This window comes from Oncorhynchus tshawytscha, linkage group LG10, assembly GCF_018296145.1.
Source record: "Oncorhynchus tshawytscha isolate Ot180627B linkage group LG10, Otsh_v2.0, whole genome shotgun sequence".
NCBI lineage: Eukaryota > Metazoa > Chordata > Actinopteri > Salmoniformes > Salmonidae > Oncorhynchus > Oncorhynchus tshawytscha.
In genome coordinates, this window is record NC_056438.1 from 67,330,775 (window position 1) to 67,354,368 (window position 23,594).

The window sequence follows — 23,594 nt, forward strand, 5'->3', positions numbered from 1 at the left end:
ATTCACCTGCTCAGTCTATGATCCATTATTGCTGTCACTTCAATCAGTGTAGACGAAAAGGAGGAGACAGGATAAAGAAGTATTTGTAAGCCTTGAGACAATTGAGACATGGATTGTGCATATGTGCCATTCAAAGTGTGAATCGGCAATACAAAATATTTAAGTGCCTTTGAACAAGGTATGGTAGTAGGTGCCAGGCGCAACAGTTTGTGTGTCAAGAACTGCAACCCTGCTGGGTTTTTCACATTCAGCAAAACATGACAACTGTAGGAAGCATTGGAGTCAACATGGGCCAGCATCCCTGTGGAATGCTTTTGACACCTTGTAGAGTCCATGCCCGACAAATTGAGGCTGTTCTGAGGGGGCGAAACTCAATATTAGGAAGGTGTTCATGATGTTTTGTACACTCAGTGTAATTTAACTTTTGTGAAAGCTTCTAATGCCTAATGATTTTGTAATCTATATTACAATATGGTTCAGTCCACATACCTTCCACCTTTTCTTAACATAATTTATGGTATTTAGCTTGGTACATTGGTGCCACATAGAACGCATATTGATTATTGTATGCATAATTTTTTTTTGTCTAAACAAACTCGTGAAAGGGAATGGGACCCCATAGCTGTTACACCACAATAATCTAGAACTATGAACTGAATGTGTACTTTTCTAATTCTTTAAGAATATTGTCCTGTAGTTTGGATGTATTTGATCAAAAAACCCTCTGCCTTGGGTCCAAGTTACTTGGGTCTTTCAAATTCCCCTAAACTGTGACAAAATTAGGACATACACATCCATTCCTTACTGATTCAAAGTCATAGTTCAGTATTTCAAGTCCTGAGTGCTGTAAGAATGTAGTCTTACAATTATTCATGCTCACACAAGCTCTTTTGTTCATAGCCCAATCCCTCATGAGATCCTGGGAGATGTTCCAGAAAGAAACCTCCCAAAGTCTCCATCCCTGAGGCCTACCCAGAAGGTGTCCCAGCTATAGAAATATAATTTTTATTCTCTGGTCTCGAATGATCCCTCACACCCTCACTATAGAGATTCTGCTGTGGAGCTCAGCCTTGTAGAGGCCAAAGCCTAGGCACACAGGCTGGTTGAAGGAGGTGCTGAAGGTGTGCAAGTGGGTCAGGGTGTTGGAAGGCCCCACCTCCGAGAATGTGATTGTGCCTATGCCATAATCCAGGGCCACACCCACACGGTTGCCTGACATCCGGCTGGAAAGGCGGGTCTTCCTGCGGTTGTGCCAGGCAGCCAGCTTCCTGTCGTGCTGCTGCGTCAGGCTCCAAGACATCTGCAAGTCAAAACCTCATCCATCATCTAGCAGTCAATAGAGAAACCAACCAATCTCTCGTGATGTCAGTTGTATTTAAATAGACCAATTAAATTCCTCAATCAGTTTACAAAGAAATTCAAAAAGGCTTGGCTACCACCATCAAATAAACTAATATCTAATACTACTCTTATTACCACAACTGTTCCTATTATTAAAGACCATATGTAGAAGATGGGTGATGATAATATACCTTGTTATTCCCAAAGGCAGTGCCCTCCTTCCCTTTCCGCCCGATGCTCCGGTAGGACACCGCAATGTCCCAGAAGCCCTCTGCCTCCAGCTCCCAGTAATGGGTTCCTGAGGAGAAGGTCTGGACAGTCAGGACTTGAGCCCAGTGGTCAAAGCGGTCAGGGTGAGTGGCACACGGAAGGCGCTGTTTGACCCGCATGGCTGACCGCAGGCCGTCCGAAATGCTCAGGAGAGGATGGGCAGAGTTAGTGTCCAGAGTCAACGGACTTGTTACTATGGAAACAGAGAAACAGACATACAGTGCATTCGAAAAATATTTAGACCCCTTGACTTTTTCCACATTTTGTCACGTTAAATAGTTTCTTCATCAATGAACACACAATACCCCATAATGACAAAGCGAAAACAGGTTTAGAAATTCTAGCAAATGTATTAAAAATAAAAATAACAAATTCCTTATTTACAAGTATTTAGACCCTTTGCTATAAGACTCAAAATTGAGCTGAGGTGCCTCCTGTTTCCATTTGATCATCCTTGAGATGTTTCTACAACTTGGGAGTCCACCTGCGGTAAATTTAATTGATGGGACATGATTTGGAAAGGCACACACGTGTCTATATAAAAGGTCCCAAAGTTGACAATGCTTTTCAGAGCAAACACCAAGCCATGAGGTCAAAGGAATTGTCCATAGAGCTCAGAGACAGGATTGTGTAGAGGCACAGATCTCGAAGCGTACCAAAAACATTCTCTGCAGCATTGAAAGTCCCCAGCTTGAAGCGTCAAAGGGGCTTCAACAAAGTACTGAGTAAAGGGTCTGAATACTTATGTAAATTTGATCTTTCCGGGAAATTTGAAATACCTGTTTTTGCTCTGTCATTATGGGGTATTGTGTGTAGAGGATAAAACACTATTTGATCCATTTTAAAATGTGGAAAAAGTCAACGGGACTGAATATTTTCAGAATGCACTGTACGAAGCAGAGGGAAACAAATATATGAATGAATAAACATCCGGAATTCCTCCCATCTCAAATATATGGGTTGAAGGTTTGGCCTGTGCACTCACAGAGCTCCCTCTTGAGTTCGGTGAGACAGCGCAGTGTCTCGGTGATGAACTCTCTGTACTTGCTCTCGATATCCTCCATAATATACTTCCTGTCCAGGCTGAGGGAGTCAGGAGTGAACAAGGGACAGTTCAGGTCCGCAAGCAGCCTGTTACACATAGCACAGCAGGTTAGACATAAATCATATTATACTCAAACACACGAACATACAAACAAACACACACAATATCATACTAATGAATGTCTATTTTTTATTTACCTTGAGTCATCAGATTGAAATGCCTGTGGACAGAACAAAAGAACAGGAGTCAAGGACTGTTGTAAGACTTAAAATGCACTGTTATAAGACAATAACACAAAACTGATAAAGGGATAGTTTGGGATTTTGGCAATGAAGACCTTTATCTACTTCTCCAGAGTCTCTGGGGTTAGTAGATAAAGGGCCTCATTGTCAAAATCCTTAACTATTCCTTTAATAAAGTTAATCAAATTTTCCATCAAGAAAATAGACATTCATTGACGGTAATGAATTGAAGCACAAAGCCTTTAATGCCATCGTACAAATCCTGCACAAATGGCCCAGTGAATCTCCCCCAGATGGACAGGGAGGTAAACAGATTAGTTTAAATCCTCCGTTATGTAGTATACAACAGATGCTGTCTCATAAATAAATACAGCAGGTGGTTAAAACATTGCTGTACAGTACAAAGGTGAATGTTGAGATTTAGAATGATTACCAGAATAGTGACATACTGTATGGAATCTGGTGGTTTGAGATGATGGCTTTGATATATTTGGTTTGTTGGACATTATTCAAAGGTTGTGTCTAACGCACAGAGAATAACTGCCTGAAATGGTTACTGTGAGGTTGGATATGTATTGCCATATTGCAAAACTGACTCTGGAGTAGTTACAAATGATCCCATGGAACTTGTCCCAAAAGTAGGGGTGTTAACTCAACTAGCCTGGCTGAATTCCCAAACTGGCTCCTCTTACTACCATGGTCCCCAAATCATCCCCAGATACCAATTGGCTCCTTCAAACCCTCTCCCCTCTCTGGTCATATTGGTAACTGGTAAAAGGGTTATTAATAAACATTTCACCCAGATGAGCAGGAAGGGGTCTGTCTCCTCCAGCAAGGAGCCCAGGTAGTGGTGGATGTCCCGGGTCTGGCTCAGGTCCTCTCGAACCCTGCTGCAGTTGTTCTGGAGGCGATCCACAGCCTGCTGCCTCTCTTTCCTGGTGCTCTCCCTCAGGGCCAGCACCAGCCTCTCCACCTGCAGCTGCAGGGCTATACCCATACGCTCCACCTGGGAGTCATCTGCCACAGACAAGTCCTGCAGGCGGACAACAACCACCACCACCAAAGACTAAGGTCATAACAAGACCCAACGTCAGGGCAGAATAGAAGGCCGGATAGACTAACATAAGCACGAACAGTAAATTGATGGACTGCTATAAGCATACAGTGTGTGGTTACTTACTGTTATAGTGCGGTCAGTGTTCCGGTGCTCTTGGAGGATCTGTTCACCTTTATTCAGCTTCTCATCTGCTTTCTGGAGAAGGCTCTGGAGGATGACCTATGGAAACATACACACAGATTTAGAACTGTTAAAGCCACAATATAACACCAGCTGTAAGGAACTACATCGCTAACTGACCTTCAGGTCCTCCTCCACCTTCCTCAGTCCTTTAACCCGGTGCTGTGTGTGGCCACCCTCCAATAAACAGTCTGCACACACGTACACCCGCTCGTCTGCACAGTAGTAGCGGAACATCTCCTCATGGGCAGGACACCTGCGGTGGGACAGGTCTCCCAGAGGTTCCACTAGCAGGTGTGTCTTGAAGGCGGGCCGCTCCAGGTGGGGCTTCAGGTGCTCGGCACACAGAGACACCTCACAGCGCAGACAGGTCTTCACCGCCGCAGCGTTCCCAGACTGGTCCCCATCCCCCACAGGGGGGCAGCAGTCACACGCCACAACTCCCTGTTCCTCCTGACACTGTGCGCAGGTGAAGCGACCCCTGACCCCCGCCTCCCCGTGGCCCCAGGCGTCTCGCACACATGCTGGGCAGAAGCTGTGGCCGCACGGCAAGGGCTGGGCCTGGCTGAAGACGTCGCGGCACACTGAACACGTCAACTCCTCCTCCAGGGACGCCATGACAACCGTTTTGTCAATAGGAACACAAAAAGGAAAAGGCACCTTTGTAAACAAAAACATCAATGTCAACATTTGTGTCAAGTTGTCAAAAATAATGAGCAGTTGAAATCATCTTAATTCCCAACATTTTATTTTCAAGCCACAGTTCTTAGAAGCCACATGATGACCGTTATAAGCGGTGAGTCGAGTCCTGAGGACAGGTACGTTTACAGTACACTCTAAAAAAAGGAGCTATCTAGAACCCTAATGTTTTTGGCTGTCCCCATACTCAAGCATTTATAATTCAAAATAAACAAACAAAACACAGCCAAAGAACCCCTTCGGAATCCTTTTTTCTAAAGAGTGTTCACACCAAAGTCACTTATGTAAAAACTAATACTAGGAATTAGGAACAGTGCCTGTTCAGTCTGTGTAGTCCTCTACACCGGCCTCTTTATCTGCCTACTAATCAACCATTAAGTCTGTTTATAAGGTCTTCGGCCATTGTCCTCAATTGTTAGAACACCTCAAGATCTCCCACCGATCGCTGCAGCTGTACATAGTCTATCGGTAAATAGCCCACCCAATTTTACCTCTACCTCATCCCCATACTGTTTATATTTATTTACTTTTCTGCTCTTTTGCACACCAGTATCTCTTCCTGTACATGACCATCTGATCATTTATCACTCCAGTGTTAATCTGCAAAATTGTAATTATTCACCTACCTCCTCATGCCTTTGGCACACAATGTATATAGACTCTTTTTTCTTTTTTTCTACTGTGTTATTGACTTGTTAATTGTTTACTCCATGTGTAACTCTGTGTTGTTGTCTGTGTCACACTGCTTTGCTTTATCTTGGCCAGGTCGCAGTTGTAAATGAGAACTTGTTCTCAACTAGCCTACCTGGTTAAATAAAGGTGAAATAAAAAAACAATAGTCTTTGGTGGCAGACAGGTCTGTTAATTCTGTATTGAACTGGTATAACCCGTATCACTGAGTTTATTCTCATCCTATGGAGTTGTAACACTGACCTGATGCTCATCCCAATCCCTGTCTGTCGCAATGGAGGGATCAAGGGATCATCCTCCCTGCCCGCCTGCTTGCCTAAAAAAATGTGACTGAGATACCAATTCTTGGTATACAGCCTGAAACAAACCACTCCAGAAACATGGAAAGTTTCCTTACAAGCCAGAATGCTGAATAACGTTTAATTTGATCTTACTCTACTGGTTGTCTGTGCAGTTGGTCCTTCAGTGGGTCATTTTTGTTAGACCAAATATCCACAGGAAAGTATTATTTACCCGACTTTTTAGAGTGCTGGTACTGGCATTGAAATGTCTATCACCCGGCACATGCTTAAAACCACGTAAACACCTGCAAGACTTTCGTTAGTATGCACGCACGTACTTTCGTCTTGTGCACGTGCCGTAGGTCGTGAGCAAACAAATCTTCATTGCCACCCACAGAGACCCGCATTTTGAAGTAGGTTTAATAATACTTCCTGTGGATATTTTGTCTCAAATATCGACCCACTGAAGGACCAACCCCATGGATAATCGGTCAATTCAAATATAATTGTATTCAACATTCGTGACAGACATGGGACGTTTACTTTTAAAAAAAATATATGTAAATGTGTGTGGCAATCTACTCACAATGGAAGGCATCGCCACAATCGGGACTACCGGCCTGCCTGCCTATGTGATCCTGCTTTCCGGTTTACGACTGTCCTATACACATTCTGATGAAACTCTTCGTTCTTTCTTCTGATTGTTCAGTATAGATTCCCCCTACCTGTTTGTGTCCCAAGGCTGTCAGAGAGTGGCCATCGTTAGGTGTTTTCCTGTCAATGTGTGTAGAAACCGGCTAATCCAATACCTATGTCTGTTTAAGCAGAGGGACTGACCTCTGAGAGCACAGAGTCACATGACCAACTCAGAGAGCGAGTTTCCATCTCAAATCTCTAAGGAGGTTTCCTCTTCTCATCTCCTTTCCTGCATCTGCAGCGCGATGAAGTAAACGTAGATAATTGGGTAATATTCGGTAGATACCTTGATCAATGAGATTCCAGCCTATTTTCACCCACTCAAAAAAACAGGCAAAAGTTAGTTGAATTCCCAATGTGTCATCGCTATGCTTTCAACCATCTAAAAGCACAACCAAATTCCAATGGAAAATGTCAGATAACACATTTAGGTGACTTTAATCTGGCACTTTTATCTGGCATTGATTTTCCATTAGAATTAAGTTATATCAGATATTTTGCTTATTTTTAGAACAAGCTAATGTGTTATCACTATGCTTCATCTAATACCACAACCAAATGACCTGGATTGCAATTGAGATTACATTGAAGTAAATACATGCTGCAAGTGATCAATGACGTTTTGAGATTCTGTGCAGATTATTATAGCAATTGTGAAGATTTCCAGAACATGCACACTTTCTATGGTTACATAAGAATACATTTATTGTTACATTAAGCTCAAAATGTGGCAATGGATGTCTTACTAATTTTAAGAAAGAAGAATTCAGGACAAAATATTTTTGAGATCTGGGATGTGAAAACTTTGATGCTCAATATCTCAGAACTATGCTTTGCGCAGATAGAACCTTATAGTCCCAAAGTCACAATAAAATGTGTTAATAGGCTATTTACAGTATTGCAAAAGTGATATTGAATTGTGTTTGGTTGTCAACACTACCAAATATCAACATTTGAAGGAGATGTTTCTGCTGCTTGGATAGCTCCATCTGTGCCACTGAGTCTGGCTTTAATTCTAGTTTGTCTGCAAATTAATAATTGATATGTTGGATTCATGTCTCCATTTCAACCAAAAATCAAAGTAAAGAATAGGACTAAATCAAATCAAAATGTCCTTTAAATACAGTTTGATTTGATTTAATCCTATTCTTTCATTTAGATGTATTTTTTCAGGTGGAGACGTGAATCCAACATATTTATTATTAACTTGTAGATTCCATTTGAAATCAACCAAAGCTTGAAACCCTTGGCCTATATGTATTGTATATTTTTAGTTGAATCCTGGACTGAATTTAAACAATAGCTGTTGAAGACTTGCCAAATGCTATATAGGCTTAAATAGCATCATTGATTTCAAAAAAGTAAAACTATTATTTCACCTTTTATTTAACCAGGTAGGCTAGTTGACAAGTTCTCATTTGCAACTGCGACCTGGCCAAGATAAAGCAAAGCAGTGTGACACAGACAACAACAGAGTTACACATGGAGTAAACAATAAACAAGCCAATAACACAATAAACAAATCAATGACACAGTAGAAAAAATAAAGTCTATATACAGTGTGTGCAAAAGGCATGAGGAGGTAGGCAATAAATAGGCCATAGGAGCGAAGTTACAATTTAGCAGATTAACACTGGAGTGATAAATAAGCAGATGATGATGTGCAAGTAGAGATACTTCTGTGCAAAAGAGCAGAAAAGTAAATAAAAACAGTATGGGGATGAGGTAGATAGTCCATCTGTAAATAGTCACCCAATCTATGTACAGCTGCAGCGATCGTTTAGCTGCACAAATAGTTGATGTTTAAAGTTGGTGAGGGAATAAAAGTCTCCAACTTCAGCGATTTTAAAATTAGTTCCAGTCACTGGCAGCAGAGAACTGGAAGGAAAGGCGGCCAAATGAGGTGTTGGCTTTGGGGATGATCAGTGAGATATACCTGCTGGAACGTGTGCTACGGGTGGGAGTTGTTATCGTGACCAGTGAACTGAGATAAGGCGGAGCTTTACCTAGCATAGACTTATAGATGACCTGGAGCCAGTGGGTCTGGCAACGAATATGTAGCGAGGGCCAGCCGACTAGGGCATACAGGGCACAGTGGTGGGTAGTATAAGGTGATTTGGTAACAAAACAGATGGCACTGTGATAGACCTCATCCAGTTTGCTGAGTAGAGTGTTGGAAGCTATTTTGTAGATGACGTCGCCGAAGTCGAGGATCGGTAAGATAGTCAGTTTTACTAGGGTAAGTTTGGCGGCGTGAGTGAAGGAGGCTTTGTTGCAAAATAGAAAGCAGATTCTAGATTTGATTTTTGATTGGAGAGTTTATAGTCTAGCCAGACACCTAGGTATTTATAGTTGTCCACATATTCTAGGTTGGAACCGTTCAGGGTGGTGATGCTAGTCGGGCAGGCTGGTGCGGGCAGCGAACTGTTGAAAAGCATGCATTTGGGTTTTACTAGCGTTTAAGAGCAGTTGGAGGCCACGGAAGGAGTGTTGTATGGCATTGAAGCTTGTTCGGAGGTTAGTTAGCACAGTGTCCAAGGAAGGGGCAGAAGTATACAGAATGGTGTAGAGGTGGATCAGGGAATCGCCCGCAGCAAGAGCGACATCATTGATATATACAGAGAAAAGAGTCGGCCCGAGAATTGAACCCTGTGGTACCCCCATAGAGACTGCCAGAGGTCCGGACAACATGCCCTCCGATTTGACACACTGAACTCTGTCTGCAAAGTAGTTGGTGAACCAGGTGAGGCAGTCATTAGAAAAACCAAGGCTATTGAGTCTGTCGATAAGATTACGGTGATTGACAGAGTCGAAAGCCTTGGCCAGGTCAATGAAGACGGCTGCACAGTACTATCTTTTATCGATGGCGGTTATGATATTGTTTAGTACCTTGAGCGTGGCTGAGGTTCACCCGTGACCGGCTCGGAAGCAGGATTGCACAGCGGAGAAGGTACGGTGGGATTCGAAATGGTCAGTGATCTGTTTATTAACTTGGCTTTCGAAGACTTTAGAAGAGGGGGATGACCGCGGCAGCTTTCCAATCTTTAGGGATCTCGGACGATACGAAAGAGAGGTTGAACAGGCTAGTAATAGGGGTTGCAACAATGGCGGCTGATAGTTTTAGAAAGAGAGGGTCCAGATTGTCTAGCCTAGCTGATTTGTACAGATCCAGGTATTGCAGCTCTGTCAGAACATCTGCTGTCTGGATTTGGGTGAGGGAGAAGCTGGGGAGGCTTGGGCGAGTAGCTGCGGGGGGGTAGCTGTCGGCTGGGGTTGGAGTAGTCAAGAGGAAGGCCTGGCCAGTCGTTGAGAAATGATTATTGAAATGTTCAATTATCATGGATTTATCAGTGGTGACCATGTTACCTAGCCTCAGTGCAGTGGGCAGCTATTGATGATAAAATACATGATTGATAATGTATGATTACATTTAATTTGCTCTGTTGAACCTACCCTTTGTAATGACTTTGATAGCAACAGTGAATCAACAGTATTAAGTGGATATTTCTCAACAGTCATCATCCCGATAGCGCATTGGTTATAGTCAGTGAAAAATATCACAGCTACAGTGCCTTGCAGAAGTAATCATCCCCCTTGGGGTTTTTCCTATTTTGTTGCATTACAACCAATAATTTAAATAGATTTTTATTTGCATTTCATGTAATGGACACACAAAATAGTCCAAATTGGTGAAGTGAAATGAAAAAAATTACTTGTTTCAAAAAATAAATTAAAAAAACGTTAAAGTGGTGCATGCATACAGTGGGGCAAAAAAGTATTTAGTCAGCCACCAATTGTGCAAGTTCTCCCACTTAAAAAGATGAGGCCTGTAATTTTCAGCATAGGTACACTTCAACTAAAAAAAGTCCAGAAAATCACATTGTAGGATTTTTAATGAATTTATTTGCAAATTATGGTGGAAAATAAGTATTTGGTCACCTACAAACAAGCAAGATTTCTGGCTCTCACAGACCTGTAACTTATTTTTTAAGAGGCTCCTCTGTCCTCCACTCGTTACCTGTATTAATAGCACCCGTTTGAACTTGTTATCAGTATAAAAGATACCTGTCCACAACCTCAAACAGTCACACTCCAAACTCCACTATGGACCTAGTGAATGACCTGCAGAGAGCTGGGACCAAAGTAACAAAGCCTACCATCAGTAACACACTATGCCGCCAGGGACTCAAATCCTGCAGTGCCAGACGTGTCCCCCTGCTTAAGCCAGTACATGTCCAGGCCCGTCTGAAGTTTGCTAGAGAGCATTTGGATGATCCAGAAGAAGATTGGGAGAATGTCATATGGTCAGATGAAACCAAAATATAACTTTTTGGTAAAAACTCAACTCGTCGTGTTTGGAGGACAAAGAATGCTGAGTTGCATCCAAAGAACACCATACCTACTGTGAAGCATGGGGGTGGAAACATCATGTTTTGGGGCTGTTTTTCTGCAAAGGGACCAGTACAACTGATCCGTGTAAAGGAAAGAATGAATGAGGCCATGTATTCATCAGTAAGGGCATTGAAGATGAAACGTGGCTGGGTCTTTCAGCATGACAATGATCCCAAACACACTGCCCGGGCAATGAAGGAGTGGCTTCGTAAGAAGCATTTCAAGGTCCTAGAGTGGCCTAGCCAGTCTCCAGATCTCAACCCCATAGAAAATCTTTGGAGGGAGTTGAAAGTCCGTGTTGCCCAGCAACAGCCCCAAAACATCACTGCTCTAGAGGAGATCTGCATGGAGGAATGGGCCAAAATACCAGCAACAGTGTGTGAAAACCTTGTGAAGACTTACAGAAAACATTTGACCTCTGTCATTGCCAACAAAGGGTATATAACAAAGTATTGATAAACTTTTGGCATTGACCAAATACTTATTTTCCACCATAATTTGCAAATAAATTCATTAAAAATCCTACAATGCGATTTTCTGGATTTTTTTTCTCATTTTGTCTGTCATAGTTGAAGTGGGAAAAAATGTCAGTCTCTCGATGTGCAAAACTGATAGAGACATACCCCAAGCGACTTACAGCTGTAATCGCAGAAAAAGGTGGCGCTACAAAGTATTAACTTAAGGGGGCTGAATAAATTTGCACGCCCAATTTTTCAGTTTTTGATTTGTTAAAAAAGTTTGAAATATCCAATAAATGTCGTTCCACTTCATGATTGTGTCCCACTTGTTGTTGATTCTTCACAAAAAAAAATACAGTTTTATATCTTTATGTTTGAAGCCTGAAATGTGGCAAAAGGTCGCAAAGTTCAAGGGGGCTGAATACTTTCGCAAGGCACTGTACACCTGTTCTGAAAGGCCCCAGAGTCTGCAACACCACTATGCAAGGGGCACCATCAAGCAAGCTGCACCATGAAGACCAAGGAGCTCTCCAAACAGGTCATGGACAAAAAGTTGTAGAGAAGTACAGACCAGGGTTGGGTTATAAAAAATATCAGAAACTTTGAACATCCCATGGAGCACCATTAAATCCATTATTAAAAAATGGAAAGAATACCACAACAAACCTGCCAAGAGAGGGCCGCCCACCAAAACTCACAGACCAGGCAAGGAGGGCATTAATCAGAGAGGCAACAAAGAGACCAAAGATAACCCTGAAGGAGCTGCAAAGCTCCACAGCGGAGATTGTAGTATCTGTCCATAGGACCACTAAGCCATACACTCCACAGAGCTGAGCTTTACAGAAGAGTGGCCAGAAAAAAAGCCATTGCATAAAGAAAAAAAATAAGCAAACACTTTTAGTGTTTGCCAAAAGGCATGTGGGAGACTCCCCAAATATATGGAAGAAGGTACTCTGGTCAGATGAGACTAAAATTGAGCTTTTTGGCCATCAAGGAAAATTCTGTCTGGCGCAAACCCAACACCTTTCATCACCCCGAGAACACCAATGTTTTTCCATCGGCAGGGACTGGGAAACTGGTCAGAATTGAAGGAATGATGGATGGTGCTAAATACAGGGAAATTCTTGAGGGAAACCCGTTTCACTCTACCAGAGATTTGAGATTAGGATGAAGGTTCACCTTCCAGCAGGATAATGACCCTTTGCATACTGCTAAAGCAACGCTCGAGTGGTTTAAGGGGAAACATCTAAATGTCTTGGAATGGCCTACTCAAAGCCCAGATCTCAATCCAATTAAGAATCTGTAGTATGACTTGAAGATTGCTGTACACCAGCAGAACCCATCCAAATTGAAGGAGCTGGAGCAGTTTTGCCTTGAAGAATGGGCAAAAATCCCAGTGGCTAGATGTGCCAAGTTTATAGAGATATGCCCCAAGAGACTTGCAGCTGTAATTGCTGCAAAAGGTGGCTCTACAAAGTATTGATTTTTTTAGACCTTTATTTAACTAGGCAAGTCAGTTAAGAACAAATTCTTATTTTCAATGACGGCCTAGGAACAGTGGGTTAACTGCCTGTTCAGAGGCAGAACGACAGGTTTTGTACCATGTCAGCTCAGGAGTTTGAATTTGCAACCTTCCGGTTACTAGTCCAACGCTCTAACCACTAGGCTACCCTGGTACGCTCAAGCTCTGTTTTTTTGTATTATTTCTTGTTTGTTTCAAAATAAAAAAGTATTTTGCATCTTCAAAATGGTGGGCATGTTGTGTAAATCAAATGATACAAACCCCCAAAAAATCCATTTTAATTTAATTGATCCAGGTTGTAAGGCAACAAAATAGAAAAAATGCCAAGGGGGGTGAATAATTTCACAAGCCACTGTAAGCTGGGCTGGGCTTGGTTAAAACCCTGGATGGGAAGGGATAGCTGTAGATAAATCAAATCAAACTTTATTTGTCACATGTGCCGAATAGAACAGGTGTAGTAGACCTTACCGTGAAATGCTTATTTACAAGCCCTTAACCAACAGTGCAGTTCAAGAAAGAGTTAAGTAGGAGGTGCTGCCCAGCCTATAGTTTTTTTGTATAGTGGATATTACATTGAAGATCTGACACTGTTTCAAAAGGTACAAATTCAACATATTTTATACAAGATTTGTCTGTTGAAAATTGGTTACCATGATGACATAATCCTGTGGTTGAAATTTTGCACTCAAAATCCAATGTGTTTTCCACGTAGATTCCACGTCAAAATACCTTGAAAAATTAAGTTGAAACAATGTTGATTTAACCAGTTTGTGCAGAGTGGGTAGCTTTATTTATTTTTCTTGAGTTTTCAGATGAGCTGAAAAACACTTTAGCCTGTTAAGAGGCACCGAGAGAGCGAGAGAGACAGAGAGAGTGTGACGGCCTAAGTGACCACATTTGTGTTGCTCTACAACTACAGGTGTAGGATCTTAATTTGAGCACAGTTTGCTAAAACAGGAAAATAATCTTGCAGCAACAAGAAATTTGACTTATGTAGATTATTATTTATGGACATTTTTGTAGGTGTTAATACATTTTTCATTATTTCCATCATACATTTTTCATCTGAAATTTCAAAGTGGAAATGACAAACTTTAGAGGCTTTTTTAAACTTCCAATACACTAAAATATTTACACTTCACTGCAAAGCTCACTATTCAGCTTTGAGCTGTGCCTTTTTGTGACATGGTTGACAACAATAGGGATGAGCATGCTGTCTTTATAAACCCTTTGTTATTTGCATATGCTCATCATCTATGTTTTTATGGCATCTGCTTATTGCCATCATTATATATGTTATCATTTTGTCAGGCCAACCAGTCACTGTTTTACAGTATGCACAAAATGGATATAAACAAATATATGTCTAACCTGATAGCCTATTATTGACTGAGCGAGATGGATAGGAAGGAAGAGAAACACCAGAACAGCAGACAGAGTGATGTCAGTCCCCTGACCTCCTCTAGCACTGACCATAAAATGGTAAACATGGTTTGCATGTTTCTATGTAATAATGAGAGCAGGGTAAGTACTGGAATGGTTCTGCCCAGGATGTGGATAAGTCTTAATAACTAAATGTTGTCTAGAGAGAGAGGACAAAACGTGACTAGTATTGACAGACGCGGAGAGACTAGGTAAGCACATAACCATATAAAACAGAGTAAAATATCTAGGGATTATATAGGGAGGAGTTTCACCATCTTAGATGGGAGGCAATTTGCAGTAAAGCAACAGATGAGCAAAAACAGTAATTGAAAAGTGTTGAAGAATTTAACCTTTTTGTACTTCAATTATTTTCACTTCTCACAGGGAATTGTAGAGGGGTTGGGTAAGACAATCACCCTCCCTCTTCAAAGCTGAACACTGCTCCATCCATCACCAAGTAAGGACTCTAACCTATACATCTCAAATTACCAGGAAAGGACATAGCTCTACTTTTTAGCTTTAAAAAAAAAAATACTACTCATCGGTAATCAGATGATTGACATTAACGACACCACTGCCTTTCCATGTGGTCTGGATCCACCCTACTACGCAAACATGATAGGTATCGTGGTGGACTGGATCATATTCCTCATAGGATTTCCTGCCGTCTGCCTGGCCAGTTATGCCCTGTTCAGTTTGGTCAAAGCCGGCCGAGTGGCTCCTGTCTACGTGATCAACCTGCTCATCTCAGACCTTCTCCAGATCACCATGACGCTGGTCTTCATTTTCAGTAGGTTCTTTGACACCACATGTTTGCCTTTCATGATGGCCCGCTGCCTGTCAAGGATCTTTGTTCGCCTGGGCCTCTGCACCAGTCTGGGCTTCATGTTGTTGATCTCCCTGGAGAGGTACATGGTGGTGGTCTGTCCTCTGTGGTACCGCCTCCGACGCTCAGTCAAAAACTCCACCCTGGTCTCTCTGAGCCTCTGGGCACTGGCACTGGTTTACGTTACCTTTGATTACATATTCTTGATCGACATGCGGTATTCACTGACGATTTTCTCTGCCATCTCCCTGTTGCCTGCCCCTTTTCTGGTGTTGCTGTTCTTGGTCACTCAGAGGGCCCTCTCCAGGAGTATGGCTTTCAGGGGGGCAGAAAGAAGGAGAAGGATTCTGGGAACTCTGGGTCTGGTCCTGGGCAGTTATACACTCCTCTTCCTCCCATACAGCATCAGGAACCTGTACTACTCCATCAAGCCCCATGCCCCCTCAGTGTCAGACCCAGTCAGGGACCTGTCCTCTGTGATAACCAGTGCCTTGTTGTACCTAAGCCCTCTCACTGACTGCTTCCTCTATATCTTCATGAGGAGGGACCTCAGAGACACTGTGGATGCCTTCCCCTGCTGCAGGAGGCTGCTCAATGTGGGAGATGGTAACAGGAGCAGTAGACAGACTGATCAGGGAGATACACAGACTGGCCCATGACTAGCCAGTTGATCGTGTCGGAGAACATTATTTTGTGCAATGAAAATGTCCAATGTTTAATTCATATGGCTTTCTGCTATGGTACCTTCCTATCCTCTCATATTTGTGTGGTTAATTTATTTTGTATTTCTGTGGGCACCAAGTTCTACAGTACGGGGGAACTGTCTCAGCACTGCACCAACTTATGCAGAGAAAAAAAAACATTTCATATTTGCAAAAATAGACATTTATTTTGTATCACAAAAACACTTAAATACTATAACAAGGTGACAGTAAATGTATCAGAAATGTTAATATACAATGTCACATGGAACCTACCTACAGTGGGGCAAAAAAGTATTTAGTCAGCCACCAAATTGTGCAAGTTCTCCCACTTAAAAAGATGAGGCCTGTAATTTTCATCATAAGTATACTTCAACTATGACAGACAAAATGAGAAAAGAAAATCCAGAAAAATCACATTGTAGTGATTTTTAATGAATTTATTTGCAAATTATGGTGGAAAATAAGTATTTGGTCAATAACAAAAGTTTCTCAATACTTTGTTATATACCCTTTGTTGGCAATGACAGAGGTCAAACGTTTTCTGTAAGTCTTCACAAGGTTTTCACACACTGTTGCTGGTATTTTGGCCCATTCCTCCAAGCAGATCTCCTCTAGAGCAGTGATGTTTTGGGCTGTTGCTGGGCAACACTGACTTTCAACTCCCTCCAAAGATTTTCTATGGGGTTGAGATCTGGAGACTGGCTAGGCCACTCCAGGACCTTAATGCTTCTTACGAAGCCACTCCTTCATTGCAGTGTGTTTGGGATCATTGTCATGCTGAAAAACCCAGCCACGTTTCATCTTCAATGCCCTTGCTGATGGAAGGAGGTTTTCACTCAAATTCTCACGATACATGGCCCCATTCATTCTTTCCTTTACACGGATCAGTCGTCCTGGTCCCTTTGCAGAAAAACAGCCCCAAAACATAATGTTTCCACCCCCATGCTTCACAGTAGGTATGGTGTTCTTTGGATGCAACTCAGCATTCTTTGTCCTCCAAACACGACGAGTTGAGTTTTTACCAAAAAGTTCTATTTTGGTTTCATCTGACCATATGACATTCTCCCAATCTTCTTCTGGATCATCCAAATGCTCTCTAGCAAACTTCAGATGGGCCTGGACATGTACTGGCTTAAGCAGGGGGACACGTCTGGCACTGCAGGATTTGAGTCCCTGGCAGCATCGTGTGTTACTGATGGTAGGCTTTGTTACTTTGGACCCAGCTCTCAGCAGGTCCCACCGTGTGGTTCTGGGATTTTTGCTCACCGTTCTTGTGATCAGTTTGACCCCACGGGGTGAGATCTTGCGTGGAGGCCCAGATCGAGGGAGATTATCAGTGGTCTTGTATGTCTTCCATTTCCTAATAATTGCTCCCACAGTTGATTTCTTCAAACCAAGTTGCCTACCTATTGCAGATTCAGTCTTCCCAGCCTGGTGCAGGTCTACAATTTTGTTTCTGGTGTCCTTTGACAGCTCTTTGGTCTTGGCCATAGTGGAGTTTGGAGTGTGACTGTTTGAGGTTGTGGACATGTGTATTTTATACTGATAACAAGTTCAAACGGGTGCCATTAATACAGGTAACGAGTGGAGGACAGAGGAGCCTCTTAAAGAATAAGTTACATGTCTGAGAGCCAGAAATCTTGCTTGTTTGTAGGTGACCAAATACTTATTTTCCACCATAATTTTCAAATAAATTCATTAAAAAATCCTACAATGTGATTTTCTGGATTTTTTCCCCCTCATTTTGTCTGTCATAGTTGAAGTGTACCTATGATGGAAATTACAGGCCTCTCTCATCTTTTTAATTCGGAAAACTTGCACAATTTGTGGCTGACTAAATACTTTTTTGCCCCACTGTATATGCCAGCCATACAGATCTACAAAGTCCTTTACTTGTATTTTAATGTCTATGATGTTCACCAAACGAAGTACACAGAAAATCATGGTAAGACTGTACATGTAGAAAGAACATTATGCAACTTCAGAATTAAAATACATGACATAAAGTCAATTTTTGGTGGTATGGTACGTAGAGTATGACCATATCGATAACAGGTTTCACGTTCAATATTTATAAAGCTGATGTTTCCTCTGTAAAATGTTACTTGATTTCACTAATGTTTTCAACATTAGTCAATTTCACAATAAAAAAAGGCCTACATGACATAGTCAGCTTCGGTTTTCGTCAAACTAGCTAAATAAATTGACATGGTGTGGTGGTGTGGATTAAAGGGTTCACTTTCAAGATTTAAAAAGTGTATTTTTCCCTTCTAAAATATAACTTGTTGTCCCTTCTCTCCACTTCACTGGACCCACTGGTCTCATATGAGACTCACTGGACTTATATTCACTGGTCCTATATCCCGAAACATCTTTAGCATTTCCAGACTTCCCCTCTGTCAGCCAATCGTATACCCTCAGGTATTCAGCCGAGCTCACTGGTAACACAGCACAAGAGAATTCAGGCATTGTGAATTAACAGAGAAAATGTTCTGACCATTCACTCAACAAAATACAACACATTATAGAATTGTACTTTGGATGCACAAGTACAGTATATATGTACGGTACCTTCAGAAAATTTTCACAACCCAATTTAAAATTGATTAAATTGAGATGTGTCACTGGCCTAGACATTTTTACAAACTAACTAAAAATGTAAAGTTTAAATGTCTTGATTCAATACGTATTCAACCCCTTTGTTGTGGCAAGCCTAAATAAGTTCAGGAGTTTAAAAAAAGAGCATTTTTTTTGTACCCATTGCCTGATTTATGAAGGTCAACAACCATTTGTCTCTTTTTGTTTGAGTTCTTTGCATTTTCCCATGGTAATGGATGACAAAGGGATTTCACATTTGTGTTACCTCCTTTTTATTCCCCAGTGAAACAGGACGCCATGGAAGGCCACAATACCGTGTACTTCCTTAAAATGAGATTAACTTAAAAAAGTAATGCAAATGTATTAATGTTAATACAGATGTAATTTTGTTTGCTTTTATTTATAAGAATCTTTAGGGGTGCCAATAAAAACAGAACATTGTAAGCAGACAACAATCAAAGCCATATACAGGTGTTGTCAAACAGAATTAGCATAGAAGGTCCTTGGAAAGCTTTTCTGAACAGCCCAGTCTTCAGCTGTGCCTTAAACGAGGCCAGAGACTCTGCAGCCCTGACAGTGACCTCAAGTGCGCTCCACAGCCGAGGAGCCGCAGTACTGTGTTTCCCTGGGACAGACAGAGATGGCTGACCCAAATTACCTCCCAGAGATGCGGATCATTCTCCTGGGTAAGAAAAGGGCTGATAAGTGTCTGGCAGGCAACACCAAACCTGCCCGAGTTGAGTCTGAAATCAACAGCGAGACCGTGGACAATGTAAGGAGACAGGGGGACGTCGGGGAAAAGTGGCAACTCACCGTAGTGGAAACTCTAGGATGGTGGAAGACCTCTCCGTGGAGGTCCTGGAACTGGTGATGACAGAGATAGTACACAGTGTGTCTCTGAGTCCCCCAGGCCTTCCTCCTGTTCATTGATTTGTACTCAATACTGGACGATAAGAGCAGGGGAGCTGTGGAGGAACACCTGAACATGGTAGGCCTTACCGTGAATGGCTTGTCTTTGTGTCCCCCTCGACCCCATGCCATCCTTCTAGTCTTTGCTGCAGGTATTGCCTTCACTGAAGCCCACCTGAGGTCAAAGCTCTGGTGATATTCAGCTGGTGTGACACAATGGGTGACACCTCCATACAGCAGTTCATTGAGTGATGGGAGAGCCCTCCAGTGGTTCCTCAGGAAGAGTGACAACAGATACCACATCCTCAATGTCAAGAACAGGGTGGATGTCACTCAGGTCATAGAGCTTCTTGAGAGGATTGAGTTGATGGTAAAAGCGATATTCAGGGAGTGAAGTCAGGCGAGGTGCATATGTGACAGCCGAAAGTTGGACACTGACATGGCAGTGCCAGTGTTGCCATTGTTAATAAAAGTTGTTCTTTATAATGTTGAAATAAACATGTATAATATATGTGTGTATGCTACATTGTACAATCAAATATCACATTCATTTCTACATATCCATTATAAACATGAATTGCAGCAAAGTTGGTTCCTGTTTCAGTCAGGTCTTTGGTCACGTTCGTGTGGGTCAAACACAAACACCCTAATGATTAGTTGACAAAGGAGCCTCCCACAATGCAGGCGAGCGATCGCTGCAAGATAAAGTTGGTGAAGCTTGCAGAATCTTGCAGTCGACTACAGTCAAAACTTCATGACCTTTGGTCACATGATTTTAGTCAAGTTCATGCAGTCCACATGTAGGTGCAAGTCAGACAATTTATATCCCCATAACAAAAGTGATCCGCTCGAATGTGCCCAATGCATTCAATGGCTGAAACACAACCTTGTTTTTCATGTTAGTGAGCCACCTAGTGGACACATTCCTCTTCATGAAGGTTTTAGATTTCATAAATTACTGCCTGCGGCTTGGCTGGTGTAGACCAAATACACCCACCTTGAACATGCAAGTGTGACTACCATCTAAAACACAATGCGAGACTATCTACTGGGTTTAATCGTAATATATTGGCCTACACAGCCTGATAATAACAGTTGCATTGGTGGGGAGTTCAGTAGACCTACATGTCTGACCAAAGCCTGAATAGGGGCATTATATTTTCATAGACCTGTAATTGTCTGAGATGTGGGATGATATTTTGACTACTAAAAGTTAAGCAGTGGCACTGACTATTGTTAACATCTTCATTTGCCATTTAAATGTGCTGCATATTTTGCTGTAGGCTTACTGCATTCTTTTCATTGTCTTTAATGAATTTCCTCTATGTAGCCTACGATGTATGCATTTAGAATAAAATAGAAGGTTATATTCTAAGAAGACACATAGGACCATTATAATGTGACCACAAAAGATAGCCAGGTGGAAAAATAACATTCCTCCATTGTAACTTCTAGGGGTAGGCTGGGCCTTATCCAAATTGTGCCTGGGTGTTACACTGGATTTGCACAATGGGCTAATACGGGAAGATGATTTAATTCGATACATTTGTGGTTTTCAGAGCAATATGCGAGGCCGTAAAAATGCTCAGTGGGTAGGCTCGTCTAGTCAGGGTCAGACTGTGTCCTAGGCCAAGTCACGGTGGCGACGAATGTCATTAATTATAAAGGGAGAGTGTCCGGATAGGAGGGACAGACCGCCAAACAGACAGCCGTCAGTGCCGCAGAGACCACAGACCCAGGCCGAGAAGCAGGCCGCCCTCGCCAAACAGTCTACAAAGAGGGTTGAATGGGGAAGGGGAGGAGGATGACAGAAACACTAATCCAATTCCCTTTCGTTACCGCATAGTAGCTTATCTCCTCCCCCGGCTGTTTCTCTGGGTCAGTCAAAACAATGAATTGATGGACTACATTTACGATATCAAATAGTCTCAATTCACGGCGACGATATAAATAAATAATTTAACAATGCGGTGTTCCGCCCGGCTGTCAAAGGGACGACTGCGCATCTTTGTGGCTGTATGCCGGAAAAGGCTATGTTGATGTCCCGACTGGGAGACGTAGCCTATTGCCCAACATATTTTATCATTTTGTAAACCACTATCAAATATAATCGATTCATACATGGTGAGTAATTTCCTTTATCTTATTCATGTCGACGACGCAAACTAGGGATATGAGCAATTTGTAGCGATATTTTAGGGCAGTCATAATAATTTATGAAATCATAACTTGTTATGATCAGTGCGCGCGCAGGCATGCAACAGGTCGCCGGTACAGTAGCGGGACAGCAGAAGTTATCGCGCTGTTCTGACTTGTATGAAAATGTTAGATCGTTGCTTTAAATGTCACGGTGCGATGGAACGAAAAACCAAATGCTTTGTTGGCACAATAGGCGATGTTTTAATAGAATGAAATAGTTTGCGAAACACGGACAACAGATTGAAATGTTTCTTTGTATAAACCTTATAAATATTTTTCTAGATATAAAACGCTGTCTAAATATATCGTAAGCCTCTGAAAAGGGAATTATAAAATGTAAGGCTAATGAATGTGTAGGCCATATCAAACAGTCAAATCAGGACATACATCACTATCTGGCAGCATAGACACGTTGATCCAAACCATAAATTCCATTTTCAATACGCAAATTATGGGAGGCAAGGATTACAAATGTGGGTTATTATGACAAATAGGCCCCTAAATATATTTTTTGTATCGTTATTGACTCAAAGCATATGGTGCCAACTGTGAATCGGAAACCTACACTAAGAAAAAAAAAGGTCTTATTTTAATATTTAGATGTTTGTATAGGCCTACAATCCACAAAGAAATTATAATTGAATTTCTTGATATGTACAATATTTATGTTATCAATCGATTTTCAATTATTAAGTAAAACTGATTTGGGGTAACAGCAGAGGGTGCAACACAGTTAAGCCTGTGTTTGTGTGTATTTGGGGGCGATGCCCGCCCAAGATGTGCGGGCCTGTGTGCAGACCAGGAGGACACGGTCAAAATCAGAGCAAAGAATTCGCATTATTCATGTACAAACATTTGCAGAATTACGCACAATCATGAACACACATTTGATACAATATAGGCTAGCATAGGCCTACTGTACACTTTACATTTATGGAAGAGTTTGTTGGCCTATGTGATACATTTAAGTATAACACAGGGAACTGAGCTTGTACCCATATGTGGCCGCTGGGGCTTAGGCATGGTTACCTACCATATAGGCTAAGGCCCGGCATTTCTTTACCGTATTGTCTTGTTTCCAGTTTGTTTTGTGTAAACGTCATTGCAAATCGATTGTGTAACAGGCCTGCAGTATAGCCTATATATTGTGTGTATGCAATTGGGGAGGCAGGTAGCCCAGTGGTTAGAGCCTTGGACTAGTAAACGAAAGGTTACAAGATTGAATCCCCGAGCTGACAAGGTAAAAAGCTGTCGTTCTACCCCTGAACAAGGCAGTTCCTGTTCCTAGGCCGTCATTGAAAATAAGAACTTGCCTAGTTAAAAAAAATAGCTTGATGTAAAATGCGTGCGTGGTAACGTTCCTCCATCCAGCAGTAAAGACTCAAGGCCTATAATCGTAGAGTTGAAATTACGTACAGTAATTTACCGCTTGTTGTGGCTAGAGAACATTTGACTCACAGGGGACCAAATGTATTGTACGGGTAGGTTCAGTAAAAAATATATATTTTTCCCTCAATCTGGCTATCCCTCCTTTTCATTACCTTTCCACGTGGTAAGCAGTAGAGCTCGAGTTTGAAAAGGAAGCATTGTGCGTCGCGTCAGTGGTCCTGTGTATTCGAGAGGCTCGCAGAGGGTGATGCTCATTCAGCTGTGTCCTAGCCCCATTGTTGCGAATTCTTGTTCATTCAGGGGCCTGTTAATGGAGCTCGTGCATCCGAAAGCTGGTAGGGAGGTCATTCGAATTCCAAGTTGGGGTTCCACCAATCACCGTCCGCCAATCATCCTTTCCAAGCAATTGACTGGATACACGTACTTGAATAGGACATACATAATGAAGGGAGGATGCTATTTTATGGGTAGGCCTACTTGTACCCAAACACTCGTGCGCACACACACACACACACACACACACACACACACACGTTGTATACAATATAAAGATAAACATCTAATCAAGGGAGAGGTGTAAATTAATTGGTCTGTTCTTAATCAAATGTATAGGGACTATACATGTAGCACATGGGGACGCAAATCTTTAGTATATACTGAAATCAAAACTT

The 23,594-nt window shown here is 42.0% G+C and overlaps 2 protein-coding genes across 5 annotated transcripts; one reads left to right on the forward strand and one right to left on the reverse strand.

Moving 5' to 3' along the window:
• Nucleotides 1-315: 315 nt before the first annotated feature.
• On the reverse strand, nt 316-23,218 carry trim110 (tripartite motif containing 110). Of its 4 annotated transcripts, XM_042328889.1 has the most exons (9): nt 6,392-6,650; nt 5,768-5,894; nt 4,256-4,795; nt 4,079-4,174; nt 3,698-3,931; nt 2,854-2,876; nt 2,597-2,742; nt 1,533-1,804; nt 316-1,300 (listed from the first exon to the last, which is right to left on the reverse strand). In XM_042328889.1, exons 3-9 carry the CDS (start codon nt 4,751-4,753, stop codon nt 1,031-1,033), a joined length of 1,539 nt encoding a protein of 512 aa, XP_042184823.1. In that variant the 5' UTR covers nt 4,754-4,795; nt 5,768-5,894; nt 6,392-6,650; the 3' UTR covers nt 316-1,030. The 4 variants fall into 4 exon arrangements, with proteins under 4 accessions (XP_042184823.1, XP_024291866.1, XP_024291865.1 ...); XM_024436098.2 differs by lacking the exons at nt 5,768-5,894; nt 6,392-6,650 and adding an exon at nt 23,076-23,218; XM_024436097.2 differs by lacking the exon at nt 5,768-5,894 and having other exon boundaries at nt 6,531-6,657.
• On the forward strand, nt 14,914-19,297 carry LOC112259627 (mas-related G-protein coupled receptor member A-like). The gene is made up of 2 exons (XM_024434253.1): nt 14,914-15,730; nt 19,026-19,297. Exons 1-2 carry the CDS (start codon nt 14,914-14,916, stop codon nt 19,295-19,297), a joined length of 1,089 nt encoding a protein of 362 aa, XP_024290021.1.
• Nucleotides 23,219-23,594: the final 376 nt, after the last annotated feature.

Bases quoted from the DNA above. Each gene is read 5' to 3' on its own strand.
- trim110 (XM_024436096.2), bottom strand. The intron at 2,743-2,853 runs GTAAATAAAAAA...TATGTGTAACAG, and splicing joins TTTCAATCTGATGACTCAAG to GCTGCTTGCGGACCTGAACT. The intron at 1,301-1,532 runs GTATATTATCAT...TTTGACTTGCAG, and splicing joins CTGCCTTTGGGAATAACAAG to ATGTCTTGGAGCCTGACGCA.
- LOC112259627 (XM_024434253.1), top strand. From the start codon at position 14,914: ATGATAGGTATCGTGGTGGACTGGATCATATTCCTCATAGGATTTCCT. The intron at 15,731-19,025 runs GTAACAGGAGCA...TGCGCTCCACAG, and splicing joins GCTGCTCAATGTGGGAGATG to CCGAGGAGCCGCAGTACTGT.